This window comes from Asterias amurensis, chromosome 8 (genome assembly GCF_032118995.1).
Source record: "Asterias amurensis chromosome 8, ASM3211899v1".
Taxonomy (NCBI): domain Eukaryota; kingdom Metazoa; phylum Echinodermata; class Asteroidea; order Forcipulatida; family Asteriidae; genus Asterias; species Asterias amurensis.
Window position 1 is genome coordinate 547,095 of NC_092655.1, and position 12,894 is coordinate 559,988.

The following is a 12,894-nucleotide window of genomic DNA, read 5'->3' on the forward strand; positions in this document are numbered from 1 at the left end:
CCTGCAAAAATATATGCCTAAACCTAGTTGCACTTTCCCTACATCTGATGAGCCAAGTTGTTTGACTAACATTGCCCGTCAACCATCAACTCACTCCTTTCCTTCAATAGTTATTTCGTGATTTGGTCTGTCGCGGTGAGATAGTCGAGTCGTGGTGGTGTCGTATAATGATTCGGGCTTCCACGATCTAATTCTGCTCTCGCGAGATCATTATAACGCGAAGCTGCTGGCTGCAGACTAAAGCAGTAGCCTCGCAAGAATAGTCGTCAGTGTCACGGGTATCGCGGAGAGAGTCGAACGCTATAAGGCGACAGACATTTAACGACTTGTTCACAAGTCTAGCATGCATACTGGGATATTTACTCCGTGCGCGGACCATCCATCCAGCTACATATATTATAGTGTGTAACTTGAACTCCTGAAATACCTGAATGGTATTTCATTTTTAATGCTCACTCGTTCGTGATATTTTGAAAGGTAAAAATGATATATGGCTGCTGCTGTCTGTGAGTTGTGACAATGCGATGAGATCCCTGTTGTTGACAGCAGATAAAATATAATGATTGTACCACCGATGGGCTTGACGGCAGGCCTAGCTGGAGAGTCTCGGTTTGTAAGGCCCCGTCATCCATGCCGGAGAAGGTGCATTAAGCTGGACTATTTAAGTTTTAACTTCTCTATTGGATTGTTCAAGTAATGTACAACTGAATAGCAGCTCGAACTACCGGAAATCTTTGCGGAAATGATATTAACAAATGCAGTTGCCTATCTATACAGAATTTTGCAGTCAAGGGGGAGAAGAAACGGCAGGCAGGCCACGAAGTGCATGCGTTTCTAGCTAGCACAAGTCTTCACGACCTGTCTCCACAGCAGACTGATTCTATCCCAGTGACATCCATCATCAGCAGCTGCCAACTCATTTGAAGGGTGAGCGTTCTGCCATTCAAGGTTGGAAATATTCAAGGACTAATGCATATAGCCTACCAGTAGCTTACATTGTAACTTACTATATTGATGGTATGGGATTTAAGGCAATGCATGGTGAGGGCGTCAATATTTGGTTGATGGTTTTGCGGAAACACCATGTTTGTATCTACTTCGGCAGGTATAGTCCGGGAGCCCAGCAGGATTTATTGGAAATTTTGAGTGCTAAAGATTGATGTGTGGTATGTGTAGTACCCCATTGGGGAACCTTGAAATGTGAATTCTTTAGCGCACCCAGTGGTGCGTTGGGATGGGAGGGGAGCCCCCTAAACACACCCCAAAATTTAGCTTGCACTCAACATTTCATTGAAATGGAATTTTGGGGTGTGTTAAGGGGGCTCCCCCCTCCCAACGCACCACAGGGTGCGCTTAAGAATTCACATTTTAAGGTTCCCCCATGGGGTACTATACATATCCCACACCTCAAACCTTTTGCACTCAAAACTTCCAATAAACCCTGCTGGGCTCCCGGACTATGCATGGCTTGATATTCTGCTACAAAGAGGAGTATATATTCCGAATTCGGGAGACTTTTCAGTTTCCAAAACAATGGTCTTGCTTTTCAACTACCTGGACAGAAGGTAGAAAATCGGTGGGGACTATTATTAGCTACTTTGGCTTTTTACTTCACTTCTGCGGAGTGAGTGCTTGGTCTCAACGTTTCGACTTTGCTCTTTTATGTTTCAGAGCCGCCTGAGACAAGTCTCCCGAATTCCCAAAATCTAAAGCCAGACAGCTCTCAAGGAACAAAATCTACCTGGCCAAATAAGCAACCTGCAAAAACTTGGTTGTTCTATCTCCATGGTTAAAGCAACACCACATGAGTTGTCACATGTTGATACCAACAATCAAAATTTACACCTTAGTAGTGCTTAAAAGAACACTAATTTTTTTAACAATTACATTGATCTTATTTTTAACCCCCATGATGTTAATTGTGATTTTCTTTGTTCGGTATCTATAATGTGTTAAATTTTAATACCAAAGTTTTGCAGTGTAGTTTCATGGTATGTTATGGTATACTGATGGGCGTGGTGAAAGACCCATAAATGGCTTGAAATGATATGTTTGCTTATTACGTAAAAGAAATTAACAATGTTTGCATATGGATTTAAATCATGCAAAACTTCAACCTAAGAACACAGCTATATACTGCTTGTGTGTACTGTGGGCAATACTGTACATGTGTCTTGTGGAGCTATCGTGAGTTTATCTATTTTGGCAGATCAGGGGATAAAAAGTGTTATCTTTTTTTCAACAACCGTGGTAGGCCTACTTGAAGTGAAATGTTTCTCGAAATGCATTGTTGAATCCAAAGCTGGGTGGCACATCTCAAAGTTCTATGTAACCACGTAAGTTTTTTTCCATTCCGTAAATGTACAGATTTATTACTAAAACAGATACAGACCCTTTAAAGGGAGATTACAAAATAGTTATTTATAATCTCATATCATGAATTAGCAATTAGCATTTTGGCATAATTATGAGTTGTGTCAATAAGACTAGATTAGATGTAATTAGTCGTATAGGCCCTTACCCCACGACAAGTGCTGACTCAACGCTTTCTACCCCCTCCCTCCCCATTACTCTGGCGAGGCACCTGTATAAAACGACTGTCTAGAACAGTGCTTTGGTACATAAGGTAATGATTAAATAATGCCGTATCCGAAGGCTATACAGCTACAACTGTAGTCTTGGTGCAAGACGTTGTTATTCACTATACCACTCAAATATCGCGATGCCCCGCTTGACTTCTCATAGCCGCGCACATGGAGGTTGACCAACTCAACAAGAACGTCATGCACCAAGACTACGACTGTGGCCAAATGACGTCCGAATCTTCAACGCATTCTGACGCATAACATAATCAGTGACAACACCGACACCAGTTCTCGCTTTGTGTCTTGATTGTACTGTTTTTACAGAAAAAAAAGACAGACCCAAAACCGCTTAGATAAAAGTTGAAATCGTCACCTCTTTATTTTTCAGTGATTACTTTGGAAGATAAAAATGACAGCTCCCGAAGCGAAGGAAGAAGGCATAATGATGCGCCTGAGATTGAAGACATTATATTCTGGCTGGTGGCATTGGGTTGTAACAGTCTCATCAGCGATTCAGTTTTTCATCGTCCTGGGTTTTTTGCAGAACTACAGCATTTTATTTGTGAGTTTTCAAGAGGAGTTTGGTTCAGGAGCTGCTCTTACAGGTAAGGCTATAGACAGTGACATTAATCATGACTTTTCAAGATTTCTTTCTTTCCATGTTCCATGTAAAAGAGAAAGTATACTTTGTAGTTTTTAAAAAATTTTTTTAAAGGCGCTCGGCACCTTTGGTTATTGTCAAACACCAGTATCCTCACTTCGTGTTACCGCAAACCAAGTATATATTATTATTATTACTGGTTCTTTGTAAAAACATCTGCTTGTCGCAGTCCAGAGACTGAATTAAAATACAGATTGATACGGTATTATTTAATCATATTGATACCTCACCATGCAATGCCTCAAATCACATAGACGACAATACTTATTCTAAGTTATTGTGAAACCAGCGGTTAGCATGATGGTGCTTGAACCATGAACCTTGTTATTACAATGTCCTGCAGTCTAACCAATTAAAACGCTGTTTTTGGATGTTAACAAATTTCACAAAATGGAAGGATCTGCCCACGTCCATAATCACCTTTCACCTCGCATCATTTCACACGGCCTTCATGGTTCTGGACCCCACGTCTGAACGTACCCATTGTCTCACGTATAGTTTGTTTATAAATAGGGAGGTTTAGTTGCACGTTTTTTATTTTTCAATGCAAGTTCGCCCAAAACAAGGCTAAAAGTCACTCAAGTTACGCGAGCAAACACGTGAACGTGAACGTCAGACAATTTCGCTGTAAAAGACTCACGTTTAAGCATATACTATTTTCACGTCAGGTAAGTACGTTCAGACGTCATACGTGAGCCTGAAATAAGCCCACAGTGTTGACGTCACCTAGAAATGACACAATCTGTTGACGTTAACGTTCACGTTTTTGCTCGCGTATAACGTAGAGCTAAACCTCACAATTAATAATACCTGCCATCATCCTTGTGGATGAATATTAAGGGGACCAGTTTACCCATTGATTTGGCAATAACATTTTTTCCGCTTTCTCCAGAAGACGATCAGAGCATACTGGTCGAAACGTCGAGTTAAAACCGACGGTTCTTTTCAGAACCACCCCAACTCATTTAGAGATAGTCATGACATGGTGTTACCGCAAACCTTTCCATATCGTATTTCTACCATGCAAAGTTTCAAATTCTACTGACATTTTTTGTTGTTGTTCGGTATAGGATGGCCGAGTTCAATAGCTTGGTCGCTGACTTTCCTTGGAAGTCCATTTGACGCTCTGCTTCTTTATCGGATAACGAATCGTACGATGACCCTACTGGGGCAATGCATCTTATGTGCAGGAATTGTGATGACGTCATTCGTTCCGTCCGTGAAATATGCCATCATAACTTACGGAGTCGGTGTTGGAGTCGGAAATAGCTTCGTGAACCATGCGGCATCGGTGGTTGTCCTCAACTGGTTTGCAGACAGAGATTATGTTCGCGCCAATGCAATCGTAACCATGGGATCATCTATAGGTAATAATAATAGATTTTGCATGGCAAATTGTTCTTGTAAACAAGCAATGTGGCAAAAACACAAAATTGTATGAATATAAATTGTAAATAGTGATGAAAAAGGTTCTCACTTGGTATTTTGAACAAAGACATGTTTCCATTATAAAATCCAGGCCATCTTACTACTATATTGTTTTTCTTATTATCCACAATTTAACAATTTAAAAGCCCGTTCTTTGGTTTTCCGTCTCTGAAGGAATGTTTGTCTTTAGCCCCGTACTCACAGCGTCTTTTGCGCGCTTCGGGTGGCGGGCGTCGTTGAGGTTTGTCGCCGGCGGATGTTTGGCTCTCAGCTTCTTCTTTGGAGTGTTTCTCGTTGAACCGCCACCAAACGACGATCCGCGGCATCGGGAAAAACAGCGAGCAATCAAAGAAGAAGGTGAAAGGGAACATATTTCTTTACGAGAGGAGGATGATAAAGACTATGAAGCCGCATCAGAAGAAACGTCGACGATGAATGTGGATCTTCAAGACAAAGAAGATGATAAAGGTGGGAACATTCAAATGGAAACTGACAAAGAGACGAGGTTGACAGAGGGACGAGGTTGTTGCTCTTGCCATTGGGAGTTATGTCACATGGTGAGATGTCTGGACACGTGGTTGTGGACCATCGCAATCATTCTCCTGTCGTTCGGCTGGACCTTTTTCGTCATAAATTTCGTAAGTATTATATGAAGACGATGCTCGCACTAATGACGTCACATGATGGGTGATTCAATTCAGTTCACAAAACACCTTACAAACAGCAACAACGCTGCTGAAAATGGAATGTAAATATGAAAAATAAAATAGTGATATACATAAGTACCTGGCAAAGCAGTTAATCGAAAGAATTGGTTCTCCAATTGTCTTCCTCCATTGTCAAACAGGCAAGTTTTCTGGATGGCCGCGGTCTAAGCAGTGAACAAACCGCCCTGGTCATTATGCTCTTCGCAGCAGGAGACATCGCAGGGAAAGCTCTCATCGCCATAGTTGGAAAGAAACTTCCGGTTAAGGAGATCTACTGCGCCTCTGCTTCGATGCTCGTGGGGACCGTCTTGTTCGGATTAATGACGATCGTCCGGACTTTCACGGAATCTATTATCTTGGCATTGGGTAAGTCGGATTGATTGTGTCTTGGGAAAGTGACTATTCAATTCAATAAGACGTTTATTCCATACTCTGTTTGGGAAATAATTAAATGTGAACATTTAGAAAGGTAACACAATCAAAAGCGCATACATGTATACAAAACAGCCAATCAGGAAATAAGGACATAAGTAACATTGATATCAATGGGAGAAATTCAAGATGGCTGCACCAAAGGTCTATTTCAACCATTGGCGAATCATCTCTCCCTTTTACTTGTCTATATTGTAGCAGCTGGAGTGACGAGATCAGTAGCGTTTGGTACATCTAACGTAATAGCAGCCGATCTCTTCCGACAGTACAGTGCCAATGGAGTGATGATTCTAGCAATGTTTCCATATGGTTTGGGAGGGTTGCTCAACGCTCCTTTATCAGGTATTTCATAACCGTAGGGTAGGGTCATGTTACACGAGCAATATACCGGAAACCAGCTTCAGGCAATATCTCAAAGAAGAACACTCATATTTCAATGTTCATCTATATTTCTGTGGGATCGTATAAGACGATGTTTGAAAATGTCCCACGCTACCAAAGTGGGCCTGTAGCATGCACTGCAGTTGGTTGCCCCCAAGTTGCCTGTAAAAGTTGCCTCGTGTGATATAACCCTAATATTGATACCTCATCCTGCAATGCCTCAAATCCCATCACCAAAACTGCTATAACGATCAATTCAAATAATCCATTACTATTTGTTTTATTTTCGCAGGTGGTTTATTTGACGTCACTGGTAATTACGTAGTCAGCCTCATTGTCATTAGTACAAGCTTCGTTTGCTGCTCACTGGTACTCTGTTTATTCCTATCCGTCGACGTATGCAGTCACGTGGTTGGTGGTGTTGCCTCAGGAAAACACGGTGCAACAACCCACCAGTGAAGTTATGATTCAAACCAAACATGGGCTCCGATTCTGGTTGTTAAAGCCAAGTACTCTAAGAAAAGCGAACTTAAAGGGGCACTGACCTTTGGTAATTGTGGCGTATCATGGCCTAACGGTTAAGAGCACCGGATTCAAACTCATCAGAGTGTACGTTCGAGTCCCCGTCGTGACATTGGCCCTTAACTACTGCGTCCTTCGGACGGGACGTAAAGCAATTGGTCCTGTGTGTTGTGTGACGCACGTAAAATAACACCGTGCAGTTATCAAAAGAGAAAGGACTCGCCTCGTTGTTACTGAAGGAAAGTAAAATATGTAGAAACACATACCTTTAACATCGGTACGTCAATTTTATTTGTTTACATTTTGTTATACAAGTTGCCTTTTGGGCAAATGGTGTTATGAAGATTTTTAGAATGAAAGTATATTATATATATACTTTTTTGTTTATTTTCTTTTGTATGGTACACTTTAATATCAATTATTGACAATTGGGCAATAGTATCGAACTATAGACAACGTGCCATTACGTTTATATACAGGAGAGCCACAGAGCCTGACTTCATGCAGGCGGATTTTTACACAGCCAAATGGAACAAGACATTTTTTTTAGTTTGCACTGTCTGATTTTCATCAAACGTTTAATATGCAGAAATCAGGCACATCTGAAAACTTGTTCAGCTGTTATTTTTGTGTAACTATTAAGTTTAGGATGAAAATGATACGAACATTTAAAATTTTCCACAAATGACCGACCTGCTAATAGGCCTACCCTTTAAACTTTCACGACTTATGAAAACCCACTTTACAAAGAACTACTTTTTAATAACTTTATATTGTTATTGTTTAGTTAATAATCATTATCTGTGGAGACAATGTTATTGAAATTATTTTATCAAATGGATTTTTTTTCATATAATTTAAATAAGAGGTTAAATAAATGATATTTGAACAACGTCACATGCAAAGGTCAAAATTCATCTGTGACCATAATATAATTACTTTAAAAAGACCTCCTCTTACAAATTTGGTGAAATTAGAACTTCCTTAACTTTGGGAATGCTCAGAATGGCTATTTTTTTTATACGCATTATGACGTGCACGTGTATGCGTCTTTTGCATAATTATAATCATTATTGCAATGCAAAAAAGGCACAAATGTGTATGCCTAAAGCTCGGTTAATACCTGGTACCTGTTCCCTATCCCATAGTCTTATGACCCTAGGAGCACCCTTGCGGACACTCGTCAATCAGTTCCCTCCATCCTCTCTCTCGCTCGATCCACGGTTCATACTTTCTGCAAAAGGGAATAGAATTGAATTGAATGGAATATTCTTGCGTCACAATTGGAAAGGGCGCGCGTACGGGTTGTTACGTCACTAAATTTCGCTTCGCATTCCCTTTCGCATGAAGGTGTGTGCGGTGACGCAAGATGCGTACCTTAGTTACGCGCATACGCGCCAGTGCGTTCACAGTTTATCATAGCAACATGTATGAACTCATGCTGGCATGCTCCAACACGGTGTAACGGGGCCAGTAGAGAGATGCAGAGCGCGTTTGTACATTGACGTAGAACGACTGGAAAGTTTGGGGGTTCAGCTTAAGGGGGGAGGGAACTGGGATACATTATATTTTCAACCTAAACTTGGATTAACATCATTACTATGACTCGTAAACAAAGTAAGTAGATTTTGAATTGTTTTACTTAAAGTATTATTTGTTAGAATGTTAACAAATTTCGACTTCCTTTTGTGAGAACAAAAACCCCGAAAACGAACCGGTGAGCCGCCCGCTGTTATTGGCATCGTCTCAAAAATACTGCTGCCCGCATTGTGACACTGTCTAGAAAATCCTGTTCTATCACCCCCATTCTGAAACAACTACACTGGCTCCCTATCTCTCAACGAATCATCTTCAAGCTAATGCTCATTGTCCACAAAGCTCTTAATGGCAAGGCTCCCCACTATATTTCTAAACTGCTTCAAGTTTACACTCCATCAAGGAATCTTCGATCAAGTTCCATTCTTCTCCTCATTGAACCAAAGTCCCGACACTCATGGGGTGACAGGTCGTTTTCTTCTGGAACTCTCTACCACTTAATCTTAGATCTTGTCTTTGTACCACAAAATTCAAGTCTCTTCTCAAAACTTATCTTATGTCACAGGTTTTCAATGAGTAATTTTGTTGCGTCTGTTTTTCTTTTTGTTTGGTTTTTGGTTTTACTGCGCATTAAACACCCAGCAGGGTGGATATGTGCGCATTAAGTCCTACTATTATTATCATTATTGTTATTATTAAAAAGTCCACCGTTGGCACAAAATGTCTCCTGTAAACCCTGGCATGGTATAAATTTAAAGATGGTCATGGTGGAAAACTTCTACAAATTTGAGACCCCCAGGGTTTCAGTTTTACAAAAATTCAAGAATTGTTGACATTGGGCCCAACAAAATTGGTCCTATTTGCTGAGATGTGTAGGGTCATTAATGTGTAGGGTCATTATATTTTCATGGTTGATGTTTGGACGTTTGAAAAAAATTACCCTGGTGTAGGGGCGTTTTGGGGTTCGAGGCCCGGGGGAATAAACTCGACGGGCCCAGGGGACCCCCAAAATTGAGGAGGGTCAGAGTTCAAGAGTCAATGAATAATTGTCCCTTTACAGTAAAAACAAATCTGTGAGACTTGTAGGTACTTTTCGTGTATTTTTTTAATGTTTTGCACTGTATGCTTTAGGGAATGTATTTAGTGGGGTACACCTTTATGTACTCCTTTTTCTTAATAACAGATCTGGCGGATGCCGTACGGCAGACCAGCCTGGGAAATTCTAGTAAGATGGAGGAGCTTCTGGATAGATTTGTACAGGGCAAACCTTGTGGGACTCCTCAGGACATTGACTTTCTTATCGATGAAGTTATCAAGAGGATCGAAAAGTAATTTTTCACATTTTGTATTTCATTATTAACCTTCAAAGTTTATTATTTTGTTTAAATATACTTAGGTTCGTCATCTTTTGTTTTGTTGCTCTCAAACCAACATCTTTCATGAGTTAGTGTTCGATTGGGCCAAACACTATTATGAATGAAAAGTTCCCTCTTTTACATTGATTTCCATGAAAATAAGATTCAAGTTTCCAATTCCCGATTGATTTACCGTTAGTGAATAAGAAGCCAGCTCCTGGTTAAATGACTAACGTCAAAGCTGAATAAGTAAATAAACCAGATGCATAACGAGAGTAGTTCCACATTGTATTGTGTTGTGAATAAGGAACGAGCCCCTTGACTGTGCACGTTTTTACGTGCGGGACTTGCAACCTGGTTGATATACATTTTTATTTGAGTCAAGCCCGGATCTAATGACCCCATAACAACACCCATGGAATGGATTAACAGAAAAGAGATTTAGTTTTCCTTTTTATCCTTTCTTTTGCAGTCGGTTGATTCGGAGGATTAGGCAGCTTCCCCAAACTTCTCTCGATCAAGAGAAGAAAGTTTCCCGTACGAAGAAACGTGGTGCCGGTACTACCAGTACCACTGTCGAGACGACTCTACGCCATCAGGCACGACTCATCGTCGAGCACATTCTGAAAATTGCCATGCGTCACTTCAAGGAAACCGGTAGAAAAGTATCTTCTGGTAAAAAGCCAGGAAGTGCTGGTCTCAGTGTTGCTAAGGTTAAGGAACTTGGCAAAGAGGTAGCTGTTGAGAAGTCCCCGGCTTCTACTAAGAAAGCTAATACTCAACCTGGCGGTAACCGTAGTAGACCCACCGGCAACAAGCCGGCACCAGACCGGCGAAATCAGGTATACTACCGCTTCGCCGACACCGATGGGGAATCACAGAGCACAGCCAACACTTATGCACTGAGGAAGGCTAACAAAGCATCCATGAGGAGGTACAGCGTGTCAGCCAATGTCAAGGCCTTGATGTGTGCCGCGCAGTGGGCTATCAGTGGAGACATGGATGTGGTCGCTGCACCAGTTGGACGCACTGTAGCCAAGGCTCTTCCAGACAAGGTAGAGTTGGATCAAGATGCTCTCTTTGATACTCACGATGATGCTGACTTCAGGACTGAAGTTACTTCCACGAAATCCCCTAAAGCTCGAGCAGTCAAGGCTTCTCCAAAAGGATCCAACAAGACCAAAGGGGCGGGGAGCTTCCTCAACTCTAGCTATACGTACGCTCGAAGGGCTGAGATCAAGAAGGCACTTCCAAAGTTCCTGGCAACTCGTCACCGTGACGCCATGATGAACATGTTCGATGCGATCAGACTTGCAATGGCTGAAGAAGAAGTCGAGAACCAGAGTTTTGACTTCGTAGCTTCACTCATTAACAGTTCTCAAGAACAGATCTCCTCACAACAAGCCAGACCGAAGCAACGGGATGCCAACTTACCCCGTGTTGCAGCGACCCCAACTGCACACGCATACGAGAACCAAGAGGCTCACACGGACACCTCGACCAGAGGGATCTCAAAGGATCGCATTTCTGCTGCTATGTTGGAGAAGCAAGAACCTGAAGTTCGTATGGATGGCTTCAAAGAGGACTCGCGCAGTAAAGCAATCACCTCCCAGTCCACCAATCAAAACAAAGGTGTCACCGAGTGCACGTACGGATTTCGTCGCGACATGAAACGTATGATGCCGAAGTTTACCGGTAATAGACCCTACAACGCCTTGATGCACTACGCTGACAGCATGATGGCGGACGTCTACGGAGAAATGGTGCGCACTGGACAGTTCGTGTCGTTCCCTGACAGCACTCCAAAACAAGATACCCCCCGCCCAGCGTCGACCCCAGCATGAAGAGAAGGCCGATGAGGTAAACCGCAGTGCAAGTTATTACAAACCCACACCTTTAGCTGTCAGTACAGGGCAGTCAGTTGCCACCCAAACATCGAAAGACTTCGGTGTCGACAGCGGCGAGGATTTGTTATACGATCAAGATGCATGGGTACCCTCAAATCACAAGCGAACAGCAGGAGAACCCAGAGATACAGGTTGCTATAATCCAGGAGCAAAAAGAACAACAAGCCCAACGTGAGATCGATGAAGTCATGAATCCTCGACCCGCTCAAGAACTGGACGAAGATGCTTTCAACCCCACTGCCTTTCTGGAGGAAAACAGGGCCTCTACCTCAGACCTCGGACGTTCATCGAGTAAGAATGAGAACAACACCGAGACTCGTGTGAGATTTGCCGACGGCATGAAGCCCGGGGAGACGGGGAGAGAGAATGACGACACCCTGGGGGATCCTTTCTTCAACAAACTCGGCTACTACGAGCGTGTAGGCGGAGGTGAGCTCCTTCACAAGACAGCCCTAAAGAAAAGCCAGAAGACAGACGCCAATGAAGCCAGCAATAAGACGGAGGAGATCACCGAGAAGGCCCTTTCTGAACCAGAACCAGGACCGTCATCCCAAGAGGAAACCGATGCCAACTTACCGGTTACAGAAGAGGAGAGACAGACCGAAGTACAACCCCCATCAACACCAGTTGAGAAGATGTGCAACTGCCTTTAGAAACTGTTCATCGGCCTTACAATAAAATTATCAATTTTTCAATTATCTTTTCTTGTCTATAACTATCTAATTGATGAATCACATCAGGTTCTTACTGCTTCTTAATTAGAACAAAAATTTCATTTACCAAACAGGTAGGAGGTACTTAGTGTTAATTTATTTACAACGTAGGCCTACCGGTATATTTTTCAAAAATGTTGGGCGGGAAAACTACACGGCGAAAAATATTATAGTCAAACAATATTAACAAATTAAATAGTGAATGAAAATCAACTTAACAATCATGAAGACTACTTACTGCGAATAAGAACACCGGTGACCAAACTTTAGTGATCAAACTTTAGACAATGATATTGAACCTTAAGTTTTCAAGAAGTACTAGTGTACCACAAAAAATAAATAATTTTATTATAAATAACCTGTTACTCTTGGCAATGCAAAGTATACACAAATACAAATACCTGGAAAAATAATGAGTTCAATGATTGACACTTACAACATGACACAAATAAAGAGGTGATAATAAAACAGAAATTTGAAAATAAGTTGTTGTCGTTTTTGTTTGTTTATTGGAGTGGCTTGTCGCTGTTGTTGTTTATGGTTTGTTTTCTTGGGGGGGGGGGGGGGGCGTTCTGTAAAGAACTATATCTTTAATCTTACACATTGAAATGACTGACAATAACAAGTCCGGTTCGAAGTACAGAGAGCTTTCGATAGTCAAAGTTGA

At 41.8% G+C, this 12,894-nt stretch overlaps 2 protein-coding genes across 9 annotated transcripts; both read left to right on the top strand.

Annotated features, from left to right (window-relative positions):
* Positions 1-396: 396 nt before the first annotated feature.
* Positions 397-7,596, top strand: LOC139940901 (monocarboxylate transporter 13-like). 8 transcript variants are annotated; one of them, XM_071937293.1, is made up of 9 exons: positions 397-477; positions 778-927; positions 2,210-2,336; positions 2,974-3,190; positions 4,317-4,613; positions 4,849-5,312; positions 5,522-5,747; positions 6,012-6,155; positions 6,487-7,596. In XM_071937293.1, the coding sequence occupies exons 4-9, from the start codon at positions 2,995-2,997 to the stop codon at positions 6,651-6,653; spliced, it is 1,494 nt and encodes a 497-aa protein (XP_071793394.1). In that variant the 5' UTR covers positions 397-477; positions 778-927; positions 2,210-2,336; positions 2,974-2,994; the 3' UTR covers positions 6,654-7,596. The 8 variants fall into 8 exon arrangements, with proteins under 8 accessions (XP_071793394.1, XP_071793388.1, XP_071793389.1 ...); XM_071937287.1 differs by lacking the exon at positions 397-477 and having other exon boundaries at positions 499-948; XM_071937288.1 differs by lacking the exon at positions 397-477 and having other exon boundaries at positions 499-948; positions 2,255-2,336.
* A 537-nt stretch (positions 7,597-8,133) lies between these two features.
* On the top strand, positions 8,134-12,706 carry LOC139940795 (uncharacterized). Its single transcript, XM_071937175.1, has 4 exons — positions 8,134-8,333; positions 9,436-9,580; positions 10,080-11,445; positions 11,508-12,706. The coding sequence occupies exons 1-4, from the start codon at positions 8,318-8,320 to the stop codon at positions 12,165-12,167; spliced, it is 2,187 nt and encodes a 728-aa protein (XP_071793276.1). The 5' UTR covers positions 8,134-8,317; the 3' UTR covers positions 12,168-12,706.
* Positions 12,707-12,894: the final 188 nt, after the last annotated feature.

Bases quoted from the DNA above. Each gene is read 5' to 3' on its own strand.
- LOC139940901 (XM_071937293.1), top strand. From the start codon at position 2,995: ATGACAGCTCCCGAAGCGAAGGAAGAAGGCATAATGATGCGCCTGAGA. The intron at 3,191-4,316 runs GTAAGGCTATAG...TGTTCGGTATAG, and splicing joins TTCAGGAGCTGCTCTTACAG to GATGGCCGAGTTCAATAGCT. The intron at 6,156-6,486 runs GTATTTCATAAC...TTATTTTCGCAG, and splicing joins GCTCAACGCTCCTTTATCAG to GTGGTTTATTTGACGTCACT.
- LOC139940795 (XM_071937175.1), top strand. The intron at 9,581-10,079 runs GTAATTTTTCAC...TTTCTTTTGCAG, and splicing joins GTTATCAAGAGGATCGAAAA to TCGGTTGATTCGGAGGATTA. The intron at 11,446-11,507 runs GCATGAAGAGAA...CCACACCTTTAG, and splicing joins CCCGCCCAGCGTCGACCCCA to CTGTCAGTACAGGGCAGTCA.